This window comes from Mandrillus leucophaeus, unplaced genomic scaffold (genome assembly GCF_000951045.1).
Source record: "Mandrillus leucophaeus isolate KB7577 unplaced genomic scaffold, Mleu.le_1.0 Scaffold296, whole genome shotgun sequence".
NCBI lineage: Eukaryota > Metazoa > Chordata > Mammalia > Primates > Cercopithecidae > Mandrillus > Mandrillus leucophaeus.
Genome location: NW_012103098.1, coordinates 231,205 through 254,498, shown reverse-complemented (window position 1 = coordinate 254,498; position 23,294 = coordinate 231,205). Strand labels below are relative to the sequence as shown.

General features: G+C 44.5%; 1 protein-coding gene across 1 annotated transcript in view; it reads left to right on the top strand.

Annotated features, from left to right (window-relative positions):
• The window catches only part of CACNA2D3 (calcium channel, voltage-dependent, alpha 2/delta subunit 3), an 801,189-nt gene that overhangs the window by 570,067 nt on the left and 207,828 nt on the right, over positions 1-23,294 (top strand). Inside the window, exon 16 of the mRNA XM_011986171.1 lies at positions 5,286-5,360. Coding sequence (XP_011841561.1) covers positions 5,286-5,360 — 75 coding nt within the window. The remainder of the gene's footprint in view (positions 1-5,285; positions 5,361-23,294) is intronic.

Sequence of the window (23,294 nt, the reverse complement as noted above, 5' to 3'; positions counted from 1 at the left end):
AATAATACTAACTAAAATACACTGAAACATTTATTGAACTTCTTACTATGTGGTTGGTGTCATCCAAAGTACCTTATATGCATTATTCCTATTGAATTCTTACTACATTCCCATGAAGTGGGGACCCTTTGACCTCATTTTTACTTAAGGTTGCTTGAAATAACTTTCTCAACATCATTCTGCTAGTAACAGATGAAGGAAACAAAGCATGGGAATAGAGGAAGAAGATCAGCTATAGAAAATTAACCAGCAGTGCTTGAAATGCAGGCATGTGTGTTTTGTGCTTTTCCAAGGGTCAAGCTGGGAACCAGAGATGTAGATGTGGCGTAAGTTAACCTAGGGCACCCTTCCCTCTGGTTCCCATACACAGCCTTGTGAAAGGGGTGTGTGTCAGCCAGGGACAGCCATGGCCAAATGGGCCTCTCTCATCCAGGAGAGGAGAGCTCCAGGGAGCAGAGTTCAGGTCGCACCTTGCCCTCCTGATTAACACCTTGTAAAGATGAGTCAGCTCTTGGCTCTTGGGGTTTTCCCAGAAGATAGAATTCTTTCTTTCTCCCTTAGCTTCATAGATTTTCCCACAAGCAATCAGACTTCCTGTAATTTTTATTAAGAATTCCAGACACCCCAGCAATAATTTCCAGACACCACGACCTCTGTTAACATAACGAGCCATTTTATAATTGGGTTCACTTCATTAGCCCAGTCTCTCCAGTTGGAAGGGAAGTGCCTCCTTTCCCCAGGCTGTTGGACCATGCGGCTCCTGGCCTCCAGGAGAACATGCCTCTGGTCCAGGGCCCCTTTGGCAAGCCCAAGTACTGGAAGGCCTTGTGTCCGATCTGTTCTCCATTACTCCATGGGGCTGTACATTAGAATGGATGGGAAGACTGGTTCTATTTTCGATGAAACCAAAGTTAGCGATTTCATCAGTGTATTGATTTGTGGCCAAAAACTAATGCTGGATGTTGTCATATAAGCTTTTAATTATTTGAGAGACTCATCCACAGAATGTGTTGTATTCTGAGATGTGGTCAGAGCTGCCCTTCCTACATCTGTTAGGATATAGCTATATGCCATCAACCAACACACAAAACATTCCGATGTTATTTTCTCAGAATGCTTACCTGGGGAGGATTTTAACCAGTTTCTGAATATCAGGAAGACTTTCTCAGGCACAGGCTTAAGAAGAACTGGCTGTGCATCTGCTGGAGCAAATCGGCTTCTCCTTTCCAGCTCATTTTTAATATTTAGTTGGAATTTTCAAGATGAGCTTGGTAATATTTGAGTAAAACGGTAAATGTCTTAAAGACACAAACTAACTGAATGCCTCCCGTGTGCCTGAGTTTGTGCTAGGGACTGTAGAAGTCAAAGGTAAGTGAGGTGGCCCCTTTCCCACAAAGAGCTCATTCTGATGGAGGAAGTACTACCTCCAGTTATTTCTGTTTTCTTTTCTTTTGTTTCTTTCTTTCTTTTTTTTTTTTTTTTTTTTGAGACAGGGTCTGGCTCTATTACCCAGGCTGGAGTACCTGTGGCGCGATCTGGGTTCACTGCAACCTCTGCCTTCCAGGTTCAAGCGATTCTCCTGCCTCAGCCTCCAGAGTATCTGGGATTACAGGCACCCACCATCATGCCTGGCTAATTTTTATATTTTGTATTTTTAGTAGAGACGGGGTTTCACCATGTTGGCCAGGCTGTTCTCGAACCCCTAACCTCGAGTGATCCACCTGCCTCAGCCTCCCAAAGTGCTGAGATTATAGGCGTGAGCCACCACGCCTGACCACCTCCAGTTCTTTCTAGGACAAATCAGAGTACGGAAAGAACTACGTAGGGTTGAGAGGCAGAAAAGTGAGAGTACCTTTTTTTTTTCTTTGAGCCTCATTCTGTTCCCCAGGCTGGAGTTCAATGGTGCAATCTCAGCTCACTGCAACCTCCGCCTCCTGGGTTCAAGCAATTCTCCTGCCTCAGCCTCCCAAGTAGCTGGGATTACAGGTGCCCACCACCATGCCTGGCTAATTTTTCTATTTTTAGTAGAGACGAAGTTTCACCATGTTGGTCAGGCTGGTCTCGAACTCCTGACCTCAGGTGATCCACCTGCCTTGCCCTCTCAAACTGCTGGGATTACAGGCATGAGCCACTGTGCTTGGCCAAGTATAGCATTTTTAGGTGCTAGGGTAAATATAGTGATGATAGTATGGAAAGGACAAAGCAAAGTGCAGGTCAGGAGAGCCTTTTTACAAGAGATGAGCTGAGGATGAGCTTATAGCATGGGTGAGGATTAGCCACAGGGAGAGAGAAGGAAGGGTTCCTTGGGTAGCTGACACTGTGCGAGTAAAGGTCTGGCTAGGAGAGAAAATTGCAGGGGGATTGTTGTTGCCGTATGCTTTGAGTGACAGTGAGTGAAGGGAGGCAGGGTTGGGTACTCAGGCAAGGGCCAGATCCCAGGGAGACCTGATGGACAAGCCTGTGGATCTGTCTTACACATGGAAGAGGTTGTTAGTGGCTGTTACAAAGGAAAGCAACATGGTCAGAGTTACCTTTGACTTGGATCAACCTGGAGGATGGTTTTGTTGGGGTCAAACTCTGAGGCAGGAAGAGCAGTGAGGACCATTGTGGAAATTTATTGAATTAATATAATAGTGGGACAGTTGGGTAGCAGGATGGAATTGGAGCAAACCTGGAGAAAACCATTAGTAGGATTTCATACTACTGATGCTGTAGTTTCTAACTGGGGAGTCTGTGTGGATGGTGGTGCCGCCTACTGAGAGAGAGAGGAGGAAGAGCAGCTTTACAGAACTCCGCTGTGACTGGATGAGTCTGAGGTGTCAGAGGGATGGCCAAAAAGAGATGACCACTACTCTGTTGGATACTTGGTTTGCCACTGAAGGGAGAGACCGAGGCCAGAGCGTGGATCTGGGGAACAACAGCACAGATGTGGTCACTGCAGCTTATTGAGAGAGAGGAGAGCTAAGGCAGACAGTGGGTCCTGGGGACAGAATCTTAGGGAAAATGAGTACTTGAGGAATGGATGAAGGACAAAGATCCTGTGAAGAGGAGGAGGCCCAGGAGTGTGGGACCTGGAAACTGAGGGAATAGTGTCGAGGAAGAGGAAGCAATGGGCTAAGAAAAGTAGGAAGATTTGAGGGAGAAAATCCTGTAGGGTTTGGCAATGAAGAGGCCCCTGGCAATCATAGAGAAAGGGATATCCATGGCATATTTGGTGGTGGAGGGAGGGAAAAAGCAGAGTGCAGTGGGTTGAGGCATGAAGGGGCAATGAGGAAACAGAGATGGCAGTTGGTTAATGAATGCGGGACATTGGCATGGGAAGATGAGCTCAGCTTCTGCATTCTGGGGGAGGAAGCACAGAATTTAGCTAAGCTATGTAAAATCTGCACTAAATGCAGTTTCTTTTATTGTTTCCCTACTTCCACCTTTTTCTCTTTCTTCTCTCCCTACTCATCTTCTCTCCGTCCCAACCACCCCTCCATCTATTTTTAACCACATGATAGGACCTTTGCCCTCATGGAACTTACATTCTGGTAGGGGAGGCAGGCATGGAATAATCAAGTCTTGATTACTTATACTCAACCCCACAAATAATAGATTATTATAATTTTGATGAGTACTATAAAAGAAGAGTACAGGCATTAAGAAGAATCCTGCCTTCTTTTGAGTATTGCTTCTCACAAGCAAAACAAGAATCAAAGTAATGTATATTAGAAGGTGCTGAATACATGAGCTGACTATAAAATATTACTTGTTTTGTTTGAGTTTGAATTCCCAATCAAATACCATTTTTGTCTTGAATGGAAAAAGCCAAACTCTCAGAGTTGTTTTTTTTTTTTAACCCCTCCAGTCCATCTTAAACTGAAACATAATAATGGTAATTAATGCAGTGTTGACTGTCTGACATTTTTCCAAGAGACAAGATGAAAGAGATGATATACATCTCAAAGGATAGGAAATCTCTGGTTTATCTTTCACAGCATAATGAAATATACTTTTATCATTAGAGTCAAGTAGAATCTTATTAAGACTTGCTGTGCAAGGTAACTCCAGGAGAAGATGTCTGTTGCCCTTGACTACCACGTGCATATTTGCTTTATGTAATGCAACGGAAACTTTTAATTGCCAGTGTTAAATTCTCTGAAGTTAATTTCACATCACCTTGACGTTAAGCTAACAAGCAGACAGGGTCATTCCTGGTTTGTAAACTCTGTTGTCTGGATCATTTAATAGTATCATATTCAAGAATGTGAGTGGCAGAGAATTTAAAGAAAATTAACAGTGGGGCTCAGAACTGTGAAATAACTCCTTAGAAAAAAAAAGTAGAGAATTTCTTTTTTCTTCTCCCCTTTCACTGCTCTGGCAAAACTGGGTTACATTTTCTTTCTTCAGAGAGACAGATCAGTATGGGTTTTATGCCAGAGGCCGTTTTAATACATGAATGATTTGTAGGTAAATTTATTGTAGCCAATGGGTGCAGTCAACTGTGTAATAGAAATATTGTCAAAAAGCCGGGATTATTATTTAAATAAGTGCAGTGTTAAATTTGATTACATACTTTTTAAAGCTAATAAAACATTTCATTGCTCACAAACTATTTCCCATAGTCCCATTTAGTCAGAAAACATAAATTAAGTGAGGCTCTGCATAGAAAATTACCCAGGCTTTGTGTTGATGGAAGCATGCATGGAAAAGCTAGGCAACCACACAATTTGAAGACGAAAGGATATGAAAAGGGTTTCCAGGCTCCTGTGTAGGCTGGGGCGTGGGGACACTTTGTATTTGAATCATGATGGAAAATGACAGCCTAGGGGAGCACCAATTTGAGATGGCCCCTTTGGGCATGGAATTATAGAAAGTCTAGAAGTGAGGCAGCGTGGGGACCCCGCCTTCTTTATTACAGGCAGAGAGAAGACACCTCCATTGATAAGGTTCTGTGCACTTGGACATAGGGTCTTTCCAGAAACATTAGCCACTTTCTTGTTAAAAAAAAAAAAAAGTAATTGTTTTTGTTTTAAATAAATCAAAATAAAGCCCTTGGATGCCAATGTGGGGATGTGACATTTTAAATTGTGCTATTTGTTGAGCTTATCCTGTGACAGGTCTTCATTTCCACCAAATGTCAAGGATCAGTGCCTTGCATTCATTTTAATGAAATATTGTGCTGATAAGGGTTATGAATGCCAAGTTTAAGCTGTAAATTACTAAATGTCGGGCTGCTTTATGCTTTGTGAATTCACCAGGGAGCAAGCTAATGAAGGTTTCTTTCTTGCTTCCTCTTACAGTTAGGGATTCACGGTTATGCCTTTGCAATCACAAATAATGGATATATCCTGACGCATCCAGAACTCAGGCTGCTGGTAAGAGAAATTATGTACTTCTGCATTTCTGCTTTTATGATTTTGAAAGATTTCCTTCAATTCAACAAGGATGACACTTTGCTGCAGTTTTCACTTTTCAAAAACTGTTCAATTCATAGCATTGTAAAGATCGTTATAGAGTTTATAAACTGGTATTTGACACATAATATATAAATAACGTTGGATAAATATATTTACCATGATGCTTTTGTATATAAAGCCATATATGTCTATATGCATTTATTTATTTAGCTATCTCACATCTGCCAACATATGGAAAAAATGTTTAACTCTAGACAGCATGAAACCTATCATAATGAGTCCCTTTATGTAATACATGGACACTCATACTCCAGCTCTAGACCCACTTACTGCAAGTCTAATTTGACACAATAAATTAGACCCAAGATCCCTGGAAATTTATTACGATGGGATTTGCCCCCAAATTACATTGCTTAAGCCCAGTGCTTCATGGATAGAAGCTATTCAACAGCTTTTTTGTTAAATCAAAGCAGCTGAGATGGTTCTCTATTTCCTGCCTATGTCATATCCAGTAGCATTGCTTGGTAAACTGATGTGTAAACCACTTTCTTTCTCTCAGTTTCATTTGTACTGTCTCTGAAGTGAGTAGGGTTAGGCCAAATCCAAAACAGCCCATGGTAGCATCAACCCACATCCCTGGGCAAGGCTGCCCTTGGAGCATTGGCCATGAGTGTGCCACATGTTTGCCACCCCTGAACTAATTGCAGTGTGTTGAAAAAAGGACATCCCTTTGGGTTTGTGTGTGCTTATCAAATTTTTTAAAAAGATACAGAATTAAGAGTAATGCAGTGAACACTGTTTTTTAAAGTTAAGAAAGTGTAGATCGTTTTCTTTAGCAATCAGCAAACACACACGCACCTGTATGCACACACACAAATGCATACATACCCATCCACCCCACCCGTCTTTTCCCATTCATCAGAATGAGAAAGTAGCGGCATTGCCTGCTATGCAAATGTTTGTTGGCAAAGCATTGTGGGGACGAGTTCACTTCTCACTTGCATCATTGTTTAGAAACAGTTCATGTGAGAGCTCCATCATCATCCAACTTTACTCTAATCGCCCTGGTATTAATGGAGTCATGACCACATCATGTGGATGCCATATGCATGCTTTAAGATGGGCCTTATGGTAATATTCAATTTCAACAATCTTTTTATCAAAAGAGGACTGAATTAACTAGTTGGCTAATTCCAAATGTAACTCAGAATTATTGAAAAGTCTGATTGAAAAAGTGGCTGTCTTTTTAAAGACATTTAAGTCCAAAGACATATTGAAGTTTAAAACTCTTTGCACATTACCCATCTCCAGGTTGCCCAGTTGGCATCATTTGTTGGAAGTAGGAAAAGTTACAAGTTTGTGTGACTGAGTTTGGGCTCCTAATGTGTATTTATTCCAAACTGGAAAGGAACAGAATCAATGAAACAATCAAACTCAAATCTTCTACCAGTAAATGGATTAATTTCCTGTTTATCATTTCCTATCATTTAAAGGAAAAATGAAATGGAATCAGATGTCAGAAGTCACCAAGGTAGCATCCTTCTCTCTGTGGCAATGGACATGATTACCTGCCCGCCACACAGTCAACTCACAGTGTGAACTGGTCCCCACAGTGCTTTGCCAACAAACATTTGCCTAGCAGTCTTTTATATCTCCTGGCCCTGCAGCAAATGGTGTGTTTGTAAATAGTCCATCTGATGCACTCTCCAGAGCTGTGGCCACTGAAAGGGCAGCTGAAAGGCTCTTGGAAAAGCAGACCAACCCCGTCAATGCTGTTCACCTCCTAAGAGTATAGATACTTGTAAACACATGCCATTGCTGTTCTTCTGTTGACACATCAAAAGTGGTAGTGGTTGCTAGGGTGAAAAGTGGTGGTGGTTGCTAGGATTTCGGCCACGCCATACATGGGGTGGCCCAAACAAATGCCCCATATTCTATTTATGAGAACCCAAACCATATGAACCATGTTGCAGTTGATCTGTGACAAAAACATAAGGAATGATCAGACCAGTTGGTCATCTGTCCCATTCATCTGTCTCTCACCCTGAGGCTATCAGATACTTAGAAGAAGTTTAGGGTGATACCAGCCATTAAGCATTACATGAATTAACCCATCTGAATGTGGTCAATAAGTGTATGTTGACTCTGACTTGAGTTCTGCATTTTCCTTCTGAGCAGAAGACGCAGCAAAGTGGGAGGGACTCAATTCCGGCATCACACTGTGAAACTCAACCCCTAGTCCCGCTACATCCACACTATGTGACTTTGGGCAAGTCACACAGGCTCTCTGAGCTGCACTTTTCTTTTGTAATCATGCCATAACCATAGTGCATAGATCATAGCTTGTTGTCAGAGTAAATGAGATAATGCAAGCAAAGGACCTGGTGCAGAAAAGCAGGCCCCAGGATATCTCAGAGGCAGTAGTGGTTATTTGGACATCTTGTTTGTGTTTATTTTCTATTGTTCTGTCCTCAGCTTCTGTAAAGGTTGGAAGAACATGGTGGTAATGGATGCTTAAAGAGGTAACCTAAAGAATACTTTTTGATTATTCAGGTTATTCAGGTTTTTGTGATAGACATTGGGAAGGGATCGTGTACATACACTCTCAGTTTTCTTTTTGGTTCTATGGCAAGCTTGGCCAACTGTGGTCTAGAAGACAAGCAGACAACTTGTACTAGAAGTTCTATGTGAGTTCTACTGTGTGAAGAAACCAAGGTTGTTTGTTTATTTTAAAGGTAACAATAAGAATAATACTAGCAGCCACAGTAGCTAAAGAATGATAGCTAAGAGTCAGCCGGCATGAGTATCTGTGGCTCTGGCGTGCACAAGTTCTTCGTTCATCTCTGTTTTGTTCACTTATCCCTGCTTTCCCCCTTCTCCTTCCTTAACCACCAGCCCCCTCGAGTAGGGACTCAGTAGATGAATAAGTGAAGGGATCCTCTAAAACCAGTTTCATTTTTACTTACTTTAGGTTCTTCTGGAGGGTGTAAATGACTTGTGAACTTACCCTGGAAATCCAGTGTCTTCATGGGGCGTAAATCCACCCTGGCCAGAGCTCTCAGGCATGGCTAGGAACAGCCAGCTGCTAGCAGCCTCTCTAACTAGCTCAGGCAGGGAACCTGCATTCAAACTCCATTTGTCTCCTCCCAAGCCCAGCCATCTAATCGAATCCTTATTACAAATGGACGATCCCCTTAGTTCTGGCCAAGGCCACCAGATTAGCACAGTGGGTGTGAGTGTGGGATTGTAGCCAGCATGGGAAGGACACAACGAGCTGACTTAAAATAACTCCTATTCCCTCTCCATCTGCCATGGAGTTTGTTTCGGGCCCTCCAGCCAGAGGAAAGAGGTGGGTTTCTCTGAAGCACGATACCAATATTTTTCTAATTTGTCCTATAAAATCTTTCCCCTGAATTTAATGTTTGGCTTGATTTTATCCAGTATTTTCTTAATCTTGTGTGATTTGGGTGTGAATCATGAAGTGTCTCCAAGAACAGCTCAGACATAGGGGCCTTACTCAGCAGACTCACTTTGGTTTAACTGGCAAAGCTGCTGAAGCAATGCTTCTCTGCAGTCTCTGGGCTGTCCTTAGTCCTCCTCCAAGGGTTTCTCAGCCTCTCTGTCCTCGCCACCAGTTTGTGAATTCCTGATAGATTAACTGATGTTGGTTCAGCAAGCGTTGCCCTTGTGCCTGGTGTGGCTCAGTCCTGTGTTAGACTGAAGACTGATAAAGTAACCTTCAAAGGGTCCAGGGGGCTGCAGCATGAATGGGGACAGACACCTGTTCTCAAGGTGGGGAATGGAACAACAGCGCAGCAAGAGTGATTAAATGCTTTTGATCCTGAGAAATGCTTTTTGAGTTGTGATGACGCCCCTGGAATGTTTGTTTGTTTGATCGTTACCACTCGTTAAACATTCAGGTATGATTAAGACTAGATTTTGTTTTCTTGCTTTTTATAATTCCTTTGTATTTGAGAGCTTTATGAGTTTTTCTTAGAATGTGGAGCCCTAAATAGATCTCCTTTTCTTTTGCCCAACGGCAGATTGGGTTGAGATTTTGGTCATCCATCTGTCCCTACCTTTTAGAATAAAGGGACAACTAAATTGATTTCCTTCCCCCAGGGAGGAGGTCTGGAATGTGGACCTGGTCAGACTGACAGGAGAACACAAAGGAGGTTCCCTTTCAGCAGCCGCAGCAATGGCAGGGTTCCACCGAGGAGCCTCAGGCAGGCAGGATTTAGGACTCATTTCCATGAAGCCTGCATTGAAATTGGCCAAAAGCTGTTTGTTCTGTGTCTGCAAACCCAGGAGATGGGGAAGGATGCTGTAGAGTTTTCATTCTGGAAGAAAATCTGTCAGTCACATGGGTCACATATGTGGGAGTGGATGAGATGGAAGTAAAAATGATGGAGAGAAATTCACGTTCATTCCTTCAGAATATACTGGATGTTCACTATGTTGTAGACTTGAGCGAGCTGCTCAGAGAGGTCACAGTGTGCCCTGCCTCAAATAACTCAAATAGGATGGATAAGATATGTGTATCAGTAACTGTGGACAGTAGAGAAGATGCGCTTTTGATTTGTTTGTTGTTGGTGGTATTAGTATATTTTTCTAACATTCACTGATTCCTTTTTATAGGACAGGAACAATTCTAAGTGTTTCACATGTGTTAATGCTTTTGATCACTGACTAATTGAATAGCAAGCCTAGGATACTATGTGCCTTGGAAAGGCCTAGAGGCTTAAGGGAAGGATGAAGGGAGGGGACGTCCAGGTGGGAGATCCATCTAGCAGCAGCCTGGAGTTGAAGTGAGGACAACTGTGAGTACTGGGCTGAGCAGCTGGGCTTCCCTAAGACAAAGGTAGATATCCCCGTGTTACAGACGGGAAGCTGAGACACTGAGTCATAAGGTGACGTCTCCCAAATCACACAGCTAGAAAGTACCAGAACCCAGACCCTTAACCCCAGTCAGTTTAGATGTACTAAGTTCACTCTGCTGTGTGGGTTCTTCAGGAAATGGGAGGCAGAGTGGTTGGAGGGTGGGAATGACTGGGATGCCTGGTCTCTGCAGCCATATGGACCAATACCAAGATAATCATGGGGCGATGACTGTCAGAATCTGTCTAGACTTAACACTGTCCAGTAGGAATATAATGTGAGCCACAGACAGGAGCGGCCTATATAATTTCAAATTTTCTAGGTGCCACATCTAAAAGAATACAAAAGAAACAAGTGAAATTAAATTTAAGAATATATTTTATTTATCCTAGCATATCTACAATTTCAATGTTTCAATATATAATCAATATAGACATTATTAATGTGATATTTTACATTCTTTTCATGCTAATCTTTGACATCTGATGTGTATCCTACATGGCACATCTCAATTCAGACAAATCACATTGCAGATCCTCAAGACCCACCTGTGGCTGTGGCCCCCATAAGGGACAGCACAGGTCTACAGTGTGACCAGACATTTTGGACCCTTCTAGATAAAATGGATTATAGGACCTCCTCTTTCTTTAAAGTGGGTTAGAGCAGGCTCTATTGCCACCACCAGCCTTCACTGTGCCATCCTGGAAGTCTGGGCCAACTTCCAGAGTCAGTGGCCAGTTAGCCTCCTCTGCTGTGGCCACCACCCCTCCCTCCCAGGCTGTGGCCTCTCTAGCATCCAGGAGTGACAATGGGAGGTTGCCCAGAATTCAAGGGGCCTTGACTTGATTGCCAGGGCAGATGAGCTCCATAGTTTGGCCTGGAAACTCTGGCTATTCTAGCCGTGTAGGTTCACCCCTAAGCCATCTAGACTTCCGCAGACAAACTGTCATGGAAGCCAGTGGGTGGAAAGCGGTAGCCACACTGGGTGAACCTGAGCAGTTAGGTCATCTAAATCAGACTGTGTTGACGCGAAAGCCATTTCTGTTATTCTGGAAAACTCAGATGAACTCTTGAACAAGTTTAAATTTTAGAGATAACTGCGTCATCTTCCTAACCCAAGAGTCCTTGCACCCCTCTGGAATTTGATATTGCTGTTTCCACCACCAGCTCTCCACAGCCTGGGTTCCAGCATGGCAGGAGCTTTTCCCCGTGTCACTCTGGACTGTCCTTGCCCCATTGCAAACATGAATTCTGCTTCTTTGTTCTTGTGGATGCCTGGGCAGTTCACATTTGCTAATGCGCATTGGTTATAGATGGGCCGTCATGGAAGGTTATTAAATCCATGGATTGATACATGGACATGCTAATCAGTGTAAATGTTCTCACACTTTAGTCCTCTTGTATGGAACTAACTGGACATCCCCCATGGACACATGTGAATATGTGTTAAATGCTAACTAGACAGTGCATATCAAATATCAGTTTAAATAAGGGTTTAAAAAGGTAGGAGCACTTCTAGAATCCTTATCTGAGTCCAACTGACTTAGTTCAAGCAGTGGGCCATGGGAAGAGATTCTGTATAATTCCAAAGAATTTAGATGTGAAATTCAAATGGAATTTTTCTTAACTATGCAATTCCACAACTGAGGAAATAGCGGGTCCTCTCGTCCATTCCTCAGAAACCCCAAGCTAGCTCCTTCCTCCTCCAAATTCTTGTGCCCAGCTCTTGTTTACCTGAAATCTTGTTCCAGATACACCTGTTACTGGCCTTTTCTCATTGTCTGCTTCTTAGCTCGATGTCACCTCAGAGAACCATCCCTACACCCACCCAGAGGAGCCGTGCTCCTCCTCCATCACTCTCCATCACGTCCTCTACCTTAGTTTTCTTGAATCACTTACCACTCTTCGAAAACGTCTATTGTTTAACTTCTCCCCTGTGGTCCTTTGTGAATAGCTGGGACTTTGCTACTACACCGAGCGGGTAGTCAGTAAATATTTGGTGAATGATCTGCAGGATGTTTGACTGATGCTGCTGATTAGATGTCTGAGTACCAGTTTCTTACAATAAATGAGAAGAGCAGGTGACACGTGTTCATTCACCAAACATTTGTTGAGTCCTTGCTACATGGAGTGCAGAAACAGAACTGTGGTTAGTTAAGCTCCCTTTTTTTTCTACCCCTCCCTATCCCCTCCTGCTTTTCTGCAAGCATTCATCAGAAGTCCTTGAGTCCAGCACTGTGCTAGCTAATGGAGACAGAAGCAGGTAGAAGGAATCTCTGCCCACAAGCTCATCACACAAAGCAAGGGTTCCCCAGTGGTAAGAGGGACCAAGAAGAACTATGGGCTCACAGACCAAGTGTCTGCTTTTCCTTAGAGGAAGGGTGCCCTGAGATGCAGGAGGGCTTCCCAGAGGAGATGGGGGAGGACTGTACTCAGCAGATACCCTAGACTCTCCCCAGGATCACTGACCTCAGGCTAGACCAGGCATGACTTTCTCTGTCTCATCTCAGGACTACGCATTCTGCCGGCCACAGCCTATGGGGGTGGGGGGATGGGGAGTTGGGCCTAGCATTATTCACAGAACTTTCGGTGGTCCCCAAATGCAGGGATCTGTTGCCAGCCTCCTGGACCCCCGCTCTCAGGCTGCTGCTGAACTGAAAGAGACTGCCCAGTAGGTGGCGCGCGGGCACCGCCGAGTACCCGGTCCCCACGCACAGGGAGCCCCTGCCAGCGCATGTTCTCAGAACGGAGCCCGGTGACTGCAACCTAGGCCTGGTCTGAGTCCATTTTGTTTAGTTTCAAAGAAAGAATTAACAGAGGCTTAGTAAGTGTATCTGCTCAGAGGAGGGCGTTCTCTGAGAAAAAATAAACAAGACTGTGTGACCCCACGTAGCGAGCCTGTTCTTTTGGAAATACATCATTTGGTTTAAAAAAAAAAGAAAGAAAAAGAAAGCAGAGCCTGTGTGCTTTCTTCCTGATGGAATTGGTGAGGGCACCATCCGCACTGCCTGGTCTGAACACAATTGGACGCGTTGCAGCGTTGAGGGGAAGGCTTACACCTGGTGACCCTGGGGGTGAAGAAGTCAGCGGGTACCTGGGTTTCTGTGGGATGGGAGCTACGCCCTTTCTGCAAACCTGGAGAAGTCAAACCCACAACTCTAGTGACTAGGTGTGTGCTTGGACACTCAAGGATCGATGGGGTTTGGAATCAATCCCACAGGTTTTTTTTTTTTTTTTCGGACAGTGTGCTTATGAATCCCCTCTGGGTGCCAGGCACCACAGCACCCAGGCGACCAGGAATCACGACACTGCCCTCACCACGGGTCTCAGGCCAGGCCCTGTGCCGAGAGCCCTGGGTGCCTTGCCTGGGTCAGTTCTCATTGCCTCGTGCATGGAGTGTTCACCACAGAGGGGTTGACTGTACGTGAAGATGCTCTATATATGATTTTAAAAATTAAATTAATAAATACATATTTGGAGGGCAAAAAAGATGTTCCCTGATGCTCAGGCCAAGGAATGTGTCAATCAGAACGTAAATTCGGGTCAGTCTTCAGAAGAAAAACCAAGAAGACAGCTGTAGATAATTACCCGCCTCTGGGCGCCCATAGATCTTCTGGGTCCCTCTTGCCAGCAAGGAACTCCTGCTTTGTAGGACAATGTAATGTCTTCATAAAATTAAACTTATTCAACTGAAAGAATGTCCCTGAATGCTGAAGCTGTGTCCTCAGGTTCTTTGACAAAATGCCAGGTTGGGCTACAGAGCCTCCATCAACCTCTCCAGACAACATCCCCCTGGCCCCAGGACACCCACCTGTATGGAACCCAGCAGTGGCCCCCCTGCTCCAGGCTGTGACTCTGGAGTCTGCCGAGTCGGGGACACTCACAGGAAATGGAGAGAGGGGAGGGGAGTCAGGCTGTATGGTCACTCCTGTGTCCTCCGGAAGTAGCTGCATCCCGTCTAAAGCCACATAAGCCTCCTTCTCTCTGGGCTCCGGCACCTGCTTCTCCCTCTGGCCCTTCATGCAGACAGGTGGGAGTGCCCCGCTGTTTCTAACTTCAGGGTGCTGCACCATTTCCTGTTGTTCCCCACACCCTGCCCAGGCCTTTCCAAGAGCCTCTTTACTAAACCCTCCTTAATTCGCCAGCTCATGTATACCACGTGCTTCCTGCTGTGGCCCGGAGTGATACGAAGGTGAGAATACATGGAAGGTTTGTCTTTTATAGTCATTACTCTGCCAGGAAAGAAAGAAAGAAAGAAGAAAGGAAATAGGGAAGAATGCAAAGAAAAGGAAAGGAGGGAGAGAGGAAGGAAGAAAGAGATGGAGGGAAGGAAAAAGAAAAAAGGAAGAATGAGAGACCCTCTGTGAGTTCCTTTGTTGATTCATTCATTCGTTATTTATCTACCATTGTAGTGGGAGTGGAGAATTTCCATATTCCCTTCCAATAAACCCCGCTTCTGCGCAAGTGATTAACGATTGTTACCTGTTGCTGACAACCAGAGCAGCCTGACTGATCCAACCATGAATCCCAAAGTCTGGGAACCACTGCTGGATGTGGCTCTGACCCCTGCTCTCAAGTAGCTCACAGTCTGACACCACCTCCCGCGGCCCTGTCACCCCTCCTTTGTAAAACTTTAGTCCTCTCAGCCTCCCCTTCACCCTCAGAGGGGTCTGTCCCCATTCCTCAAGTCTTTTTGCATGGACCTTTGAGTCTGGGCTCCCCACTACTTTGCAGAAATATCTTAACACGTCTGCTCCTCTGCACTGCAAGGAGCATGAAGACACTGATGAAGCCGTGTTTTGTTCAGATTTGTATATCCAGGGCCTGGCAAGGTACTTGGCAAAGGAGGTGGAATGACAAATAAATGACGAGAGAAAACCCGTGTATAGGAAATTGAGCACACAATGAAACAATATATTATCAAGCACCACGGTTGAAAGTAGTGACAAGAAGGAGAATTTATGAAAGGACCTGGTGTCTCGCTGTGCACTGGGTAGGTAAGGAAGGCTGCAGGGAGCTGGCTTGCAGCCTGTAACTTTGAGGCCACAGTCCAGCACACCTGGGAGCAGCAGAAGGCCTTTCAGATAACCTGGATGAGTTACTTGCTCATTTGCGTGTGACTGGAACCCTTCCTCCCTTCCTTTGTCCTCCTATCTTCCCCTCCCTCCCCCGCTCCTGTCTTTCCCTCACATGGCATTTGTCTATTGAACACCTGGCATTTGACAGATACCCTATTAGATGCCAAAGATCTAGTGATAAAATAAAGCAGATAGAATTGTCCCTTTATTTGGTGTTTTCATTCTCATAGAGAAGATAAGGGTTTTTAACGTTCATAAATAAACTGATAAATATAAAATACTACATAATTTGGATAAGCTCACCAAAAGAAATAAAGATCTGAAAAAACAAAAAGTAGGGAGAGGTACCTGCCTTATTTAGATGGTCAGGGAGACCCTTTCTTAAGGATGATGGTTTTTTGGTTTGTTTGTTTTTTGTTTTTGAGACAGTTTCGCTTTGTTGCCCAGGCTGGAGTGCAGTGGCACAATCTCGGCTCACTGCATTCTCTGCCTCCCAGGTTCAAGCAATTCCGGTGCCTCAGCCTCCTGAGTAGCTCGGATTACAGGCGCCTGCCCCCTTGCCTGGATGACTTTTTGTATTTTAGTAGAAACAGGGTTTCATCATGTTGTCCAGGCTGGTCTCGAACTCCTGAGCTCAGGCAAGCCACCTGTCTCGACCTCCCAAAGTGCTAGGATTACAGGTGTGAGCCACCGCGCCTGGCCAGGATGATGTGTTAAGCTGAGTCCTGGGGGATGAGAAAAACTGTGGAGACTGGTCCAGGCGGAAGAAACCGTATGTGCAAAAACCCTGAGGCATGGGGATGGCGAATATGCTGGGTTCTGGAATCTGTTCATAGATTTAGGCCAGATTTTCAAAGAAGGGTAGGTGACCCAGGTTTTGTTGACAAATTCCTATTTGAGGCTGCATGTCGCGAAGTAGTTGCTGGTACTGCCCCATTTCCTCTACTCTGCCCTGACCATTCCTGTACGTGTAGCATGGCTCATACCTGCCAGCACCTAGGTGAAGGCTTTCTCTGGCTTCTGCAGTCCTCTCTTCCCAGGCATGCAGCAGACCAGACGTGACAAGGAATTAGCATCCCTCAGTCAGACTGCCCCGCTCAGGTGGGGTGTCTCTGAGGTGTGTGTTTTACACTGGCTCCCAGAGTGCCCTGATGGGATTATGCCACAGTTGCCCACAGTGGTAACATGCTTGCACCAGGTTGGCTGCCCTCCCACCTCTGAATCACTTTGCCATGTCCCTGCGGGTATTTCCTGGAAATCCCTGTCAAATAAAAACTTTGCCCTTGAATCCTGTTCTCAGGGACTTCTTCTGAGAGAATTCAAGCCAAGACACCAGCAGTTGATATGTCTCTGCAAAACTTGATTTGCTGTAGACTAGAGCTTCAAAAGTAGTTTTGAGTGCACTCACATAGGCTTTTATATTAACACCATGGCATTGAGCATGCTTCCCATTCTATTTCAGGCCCCTGAGCATGTATTCCTAACACACCAGCCTGCTTGGAGAATCCACATTTGCTTGTAGAAGTACCAAAGAGCCTTGGCTTTATGCTATTAATAACTGAGAGTAGGCACTTTAAGGAAATTTGATTTAGAGATAGGATTCTCGGCTGCTTTATTATTTGAAGAAAGGATTTGATGAGGAAAAGGCTTTTCTTTTCACTGGACACACTCTGACCTTTGTTCTACTAGATTAATTTCATATCTAGAATGCCCCATCTTGGATGATGAATTAGCAATAAAAACCTCATCAAAATGTAATTACAGGCGAAGTGTTGAATAACAATCTCTTAAAAATTCCTGTAGATTTGTCTGCACCTCCTTCCCCTTGTGGGGGAAATGAGCCTCAGCTGCTAGCTACTAGCCTCAGCTCAGGAATGCAGACCCTAGCCCTATTGCTAGGCTGGGATGTGAGTCCTGGCTTCTGACATTGCCCAGTGTCATCTAATTGATCAATTGCTTTTCTCCATGTGATGCACATCTTTATATAATTTAAGGGACCATCTCACCGGGGGTAGGAATACACAGGAAGTGGGAGCTCAAGGCAGAATGAAACACTCTCCTCCTCCATCTGTGGCAGCCTGCTGGGGGGAGAGAGTTATTAATTAAAATGTTAACTGCCCAGACAATAGCAGGCAGACAGCTTGGAGAAAGCCTGAGAAGCAGGCATTGCATTAGAACTTTCATAACTGCAAATTCCAGGAAAGTTTGTTCCTCCTTAAAATAGGAAACAGAGCCATCTGCCTCTAAGAGGAGACTTGACTGGGCTGCTTCAGTGATGTTAGGGCTTTCCCAAAGAGCCCGACTTGTTTGTTTCCAGGGAGATGGACTTGACTGAGAGATAACCTAGGCTTACCCTCACTCTGTTGCGGGCCCTGTAAAACCCTACAGCTGGATCTGACAGCAGAATATCCAAATGATCCCAACTGGGTAAATGCCCGCATTCATTTGAATAACTGAAGAGTTCAATCATTTGAATGCCAATGATTATTCCTCTGGGAGTTTACATTTTAGAAAGACCTTCCATCTGAATCCCCATGAGAGCATTAAATTGCTATCTAATTAGCAGTCCCAAATTATATATATTTAAAAGATAATTAAAGGTTTGAAGGCTGTTGGAATAACTGGTTATACATTTAAATGAATCACTAGAAATTTGTTAGTAATGTGTGGAGTTTTCTTTTATTTCTTGCTCCCCTCTTTGAAGTTCAGTAGACCCAGCCTCGCAGGGTTAAGTCTGGTAGCAGTAAGATAAAGGCAGATGTTTTTAATTACTTCAGCTCAAACCTCCAAATAATTATAAGCAGCTGTCATTTTTACATAATCCTAAATGATAAGACCCAAAGAATGCAAATAAAAATGTTGAGACCGTGGGCTTTTTGGCACAATAATTTAATCCCTGTCACACCACTGCACTGGACCATTGTACTTCTTTGAGGAATGTGCTCTAACAATTGTACGCTTAGGTGAACTTTCATCATCTTATGATAGGCACATCTATTTCCAAACACATCTCCCAGGTGCCATTTTTACATTCTCTGTGGAGGTTGCTAGGCAAAGGGAAACGCTAATACATTTGGAAGTTTGAGGCAAGGAAGGAGCTTTGCTATGCCAAGCAAGGTTTTTGTTGAAAGTTCTTCTCAGCCTCACTTGTCCCTTTCTCCTAGAGATGGAGTCTACCCCGTGTGTGCCCCAGTGGCCCCCTCCCTCCATTATGTAGCATGATAGAATTGTCCCTGGGAGCATTTCTTTGGCCTGTTGCTGGGGTTTTTATTGGCTCAGCCACTTCTGTGTACCAGCTAACCAAGGACAGAAATCCCAAATGACAGACTGACCTACCAGCTCCAACCCGGTAGGCTCTACATTCAGGTCTTAAATTCCATGCTTTTGATGCCTGTCTCTTCCTGGAAGGGCAAGGGCCTCTTGAGGAGCAAGGCAAGGGGACATTTAGTGCAGCCACAGTGGCTTCTCTCCTTTGGAAACAATGACTATAATACCAAAGTCCATAAGATCAAGGCAGGCAATTCACCCCAGGCAGAGCTGAAGCCCCAGTCTGCAAGACACAAATTTAGAACATCAGCTGGAAAGTAGATGCACACGCACACACACACACACATTCCAAATTAGATCGGCAGCCTGAGGATCCCTCTGCTAAGGAATGCTCAGGCTGGATTTAAATTGGGACTGGGACCTGGCTTGGCAGAAATGTGGCCCAGCAGAAACGATGGCCCAATGAGCTAAGCTGGATTCCTTGGGAATGGGGAATGGAAACAGATGAAAGAGGAGAGACGTCAGACCAAGGGTTTTTCTGGAATATTTAGAAGCTGACAGACATCACAGAGTATCGTTACCTCTTCACAGTGAAGAAATGAAGAGATTTTAGAAATGTATCCTGAATATTACAACCAGTGAAAATATTCTGATTCTTCCAAATGCCTGCTTCTCCCAAGGGGCCTCTCCTGGAGTTTCTACATTTCTAGCTGCACTCCAGGAGGAGGATCTAGTAGTAACTGGGAGGGGCTGGGACTTTTATCTGACTCCCAGGATTGCTGCAGGTTTTTCATGAATATGGGGTTAGACTCCCATGTTAATGAAGCCCATGTTTATCCAGGCTCAAATACAAATATAAATATTATGATTGTATATATTTAAAGGGAAGATTCATTTGAGCGTTAATGATTTGAAATTCACCTTTGCTCAGTATGGAATTCTAGGCACCTGGTTAATGGTGACTATAGGTCACCTTGCTGTCATCCCCTTCCTGCGTCCTCAGGATACATCTCAAGTAGGCACTGGGCAGCGATTTCAGCTCCAGACTGGGAGGCTCACTAGTCCCTGGTTCTCTATGGAGCAGTGCTGTCTCTGAGGTCAGATTCTGGGGCTGAAATTCATCCAAGCTACTTAACCTTCCTGACCTCAGTTTCCTCCACTGAAAAAGGAGAACAAAAGAAATAGTGCCTACTGCATGAGACTGTGATGAGGACTGAATGAGTTAATGTTTACAAAATGTCTAGAACAGGCCAAAAACATAGGTCATTGTTACGCATGTGTTTATTAAATGAATACATAGACTAATTTGTTCATTTACTCAGTCCACTCGTTCATCACATGTTCATGGGAACCTGTTCTTTGCCAGGCATTGTCCTAGGCATGTGGTCCAATGATGGACATGAAATAGTCTTATTACCAAAGATGCTTGGGACCTAGTGGGGAAACAGGCAAGTAAGCTAATAATTTGCAGTACAGCCTGACCTGGTCAGGTCAGGCAGACTTCCAGGAGGAGGTGAAATCCTGAGGGGTTGGCAGAAATTGACCACCACCCTAAACTGGAGTGAAGAGAATTCAGAGCACATGGGGAGGCATGTGCAGAGGCCTGAAGGCAAGAATGATGATGACATTTTTAGCAGCCAGCTCAGTCCAGCTGGGGAGTACAGTGAGAGGCAGGGAGTGGCAAGAAAGGCCAGAACAGCAAGCAGAGGCCAAGTGACAGGGACTTGTGGAATTCTGGGCTGTTGGGTGCCATCATCTAGGGCAAGAGGAGCTAGGAGGATTCCAGCCCAAGCAGTGATATGATCTGATTTGGGTTGTGAAAGAATCCCTCTGGCTGGACCCTGGAGAATGGATTGGAAGGGTTAGAGTACAGGCAGGGAGACCACTTAGGGGATGCTTGCTTGTATCAAGGGCAGAGCTATCACAGTGGCTGACACTAAGCTGATGGCAAGATTGATATGATCCAATTCCAAGAGACATTTAGAAGATAGAAGCAATGGACATGGTAGCTTAATGGACCCTGCTTGCTTTGCCTGGCTTACTGCCACTTTCTCTGATTATAGTCGCCCATTCCAGCTCCTGCCTGTGTTTCCATGGTCACAGGCAAATATAAGACCCAGAGAACTCAGCCGTGCAGGGGACATTTGGCTGTCCTCTGAGTTATGAATCACATCAGAGCTCCCTTGGGTTTATTCAGACCAGCATGCATCCAGAAACATTTTTAAAAAGACATATCACTGTAATTGAGAATCACACACACACACAAAATCACAACTGAGTATTTTGCTGGATCACCTGTCCAGTGGAGAGGATGGACCGATGATGGATGAGAACCAGCTCAGTTTGGTAGTCGGAACACAGCTGGGACTTAGAGCATATGTGTACAAAGTGGCCACATGCATATTTATACTATAAAGCACAGTATCCTCAGAGGGGGTGCAAAACAAGGGCCACCCCAGTTGAGAAAGGAGAGAGACTCAGCCAGAAGGATCTGGGAGATTTCTTTCATGGAAAAGGTGTACACAAAGATAGAGCCCTTCATGTCTTTTCTTCTTTCATAAGTATCTTCAACAATTTTTAGTAGGGAAAACAAAACAAAATAAAGCTATTAAACCAAGCATCTCCCTAAATAAAATTACACACACACACACACACACACACACACACACTCCTGATGAAGGCTCAGCATTCTGTTGTTGGTTGTTGGTTGATGCTATTACAGGCATAATCAGGTAATGGCAGTTGACTTGGAAGAAAGAATTTCTTTCCCTCTTGCCTGCATCCCTTTATTAACTTCACTTGCAAATTCATTGCCAGCTTCCTGCCCTGCTTGTCGTTTAGCTTAAAAACCTGAAGTTGAAGGCTCTCTCTGTTCCTCAGCCATCTCTGAGATGGTGAGACTAGAGTTCACTCCCCCCAGGGACTGAGTTAAGGAGAGGCATTGGAAATGGGGTGACAGGATATGAGTCAATGGGCCCGAACTACTGACCACAGGAGGAAAACCAACAACAGAGAGAACTCCCTCTTCCGCCATGGTTAGCTGCGGCATCGTTCAAAGGCTAACATTTTGTAGTGTTGATGGATACTATGAGATTTTACTTGAGCGAATAAGGAAAGTCAATGTTTTTGCAGTTTCAAAACTAGAATCAGTTAGTTGTCCCTAATTGTCCCTCATATTCAAAACAGTCTGATGGCTCCACATACCCAAGAGTCTTTTGATACGGTCAACTGCTCAAAGGAATAATGTCAAAAGAAGTTCTGCAAATTTTTTAAAAAGTTACCTGCCAAATGTCACAGACATACTTTCGAATTATAGAGGTCCTCTTTTTTACCCTGGATATTCTAATGACACAGCGGTATCTGAAAACTTTATGAACTTGGCTTTGGAAGAAGGCATATATCCATGTTCGGGAACTCAATGCAGCCCTCTCTGAAATTTATTTCGAGGCTGTCTTGCATCTGACTTTTGTCGAGGAGACTTTAGAGAGGGTTTTGTTTGCCTCTAAGTGCTCAAACTCGTCAGAGCAGAGGCCCCCGGGTGCCCACATGGGTCTGTATTTTGCATGCCCGTCTGTGTGTGTTCCTTCTGTGTGTGTTTCTTCTTCTTTGCCCAGGAGGATTCTTTTCTCAGCATCACTCCCTTACCTACAGCAGAGGTCTGGAGTTGCCATTCTCCCTCCCTACTTTCAGAGTGCCCTGTTCTGTGTCCCACTGCTGGCACAAAAGCTTCCTCCCAGCTCAACTACTCAGCACTATTTTGATTTTTCTATCTAGCTTGCTATTGCAAGACCAACTGGCTTTTTGAGAATGGGAGCTTAAATCCAGCCTGTGTGGTGAGCATGTTTGACCCACAAAAACAGTGGTGGGCTCAGCTGCCTCCTCCCCACACACAGTGCTGTGTGTGACTCATGGCTACCCAGAGGACACTGATTAAGATAAAGGTCATTCCGGTTTTCAAAGCAGCCTGTTAATTGTTGTTGTTTTTTTTGTTTTGTTTGTTTGTTTTTTAAATACCAAAGCTGTTTTAGTTTTACAGTGATCAAAAGGATTTTGTAATCATACTAAGAGAGCACATACAACTTTTCATCTTTGAGACGCTTAAAAACATTAATTAATAAGAGCACAGTACCTTTTAGAAAAAGGAAAGGGCTTGTTGTCTTGACATGCCCAGTTGCCTCCTTCCCACCTTCCTGCTGGTTTTTGACACACCCTCATGACCCTTTTTCCCTGCAGTGTATCTGAGCTTCTCATCTTTCCGTGACATGTAAGATCGCATCTCCGAACAGAGGCTCACTGGCATTTTTCTCTTGGCATAATGTCTATGTCATCCCATTGGGCATCTTGTCTAGAGAAGTCTGGGCTATCGTGGAGTCACACATCCAAGGAGACAGCACCATTTTAGTGGAAATCCGAGCTGAAATGATATCCTCCTGTACCACAAGGGTTCCCTGAGGCCCTGAGATTGATATTGGTGAAATTAAGTAAGATATTGTAAGTTGGGCATCAGCATATTGCTGCTTAACTCACTGCAGCCACTCAGTTTATTGTAGGTGTTCTCTCTCTCTCTTTTTGTTTTTTTTTTTTTTTTTTTGTTTTGTTTCCAAGGCAGTCTCTGTCGCCCAGGCTGGAGTGCAGTGGCGTGATCTCAGCTCAGTGCAACCTCCACCTC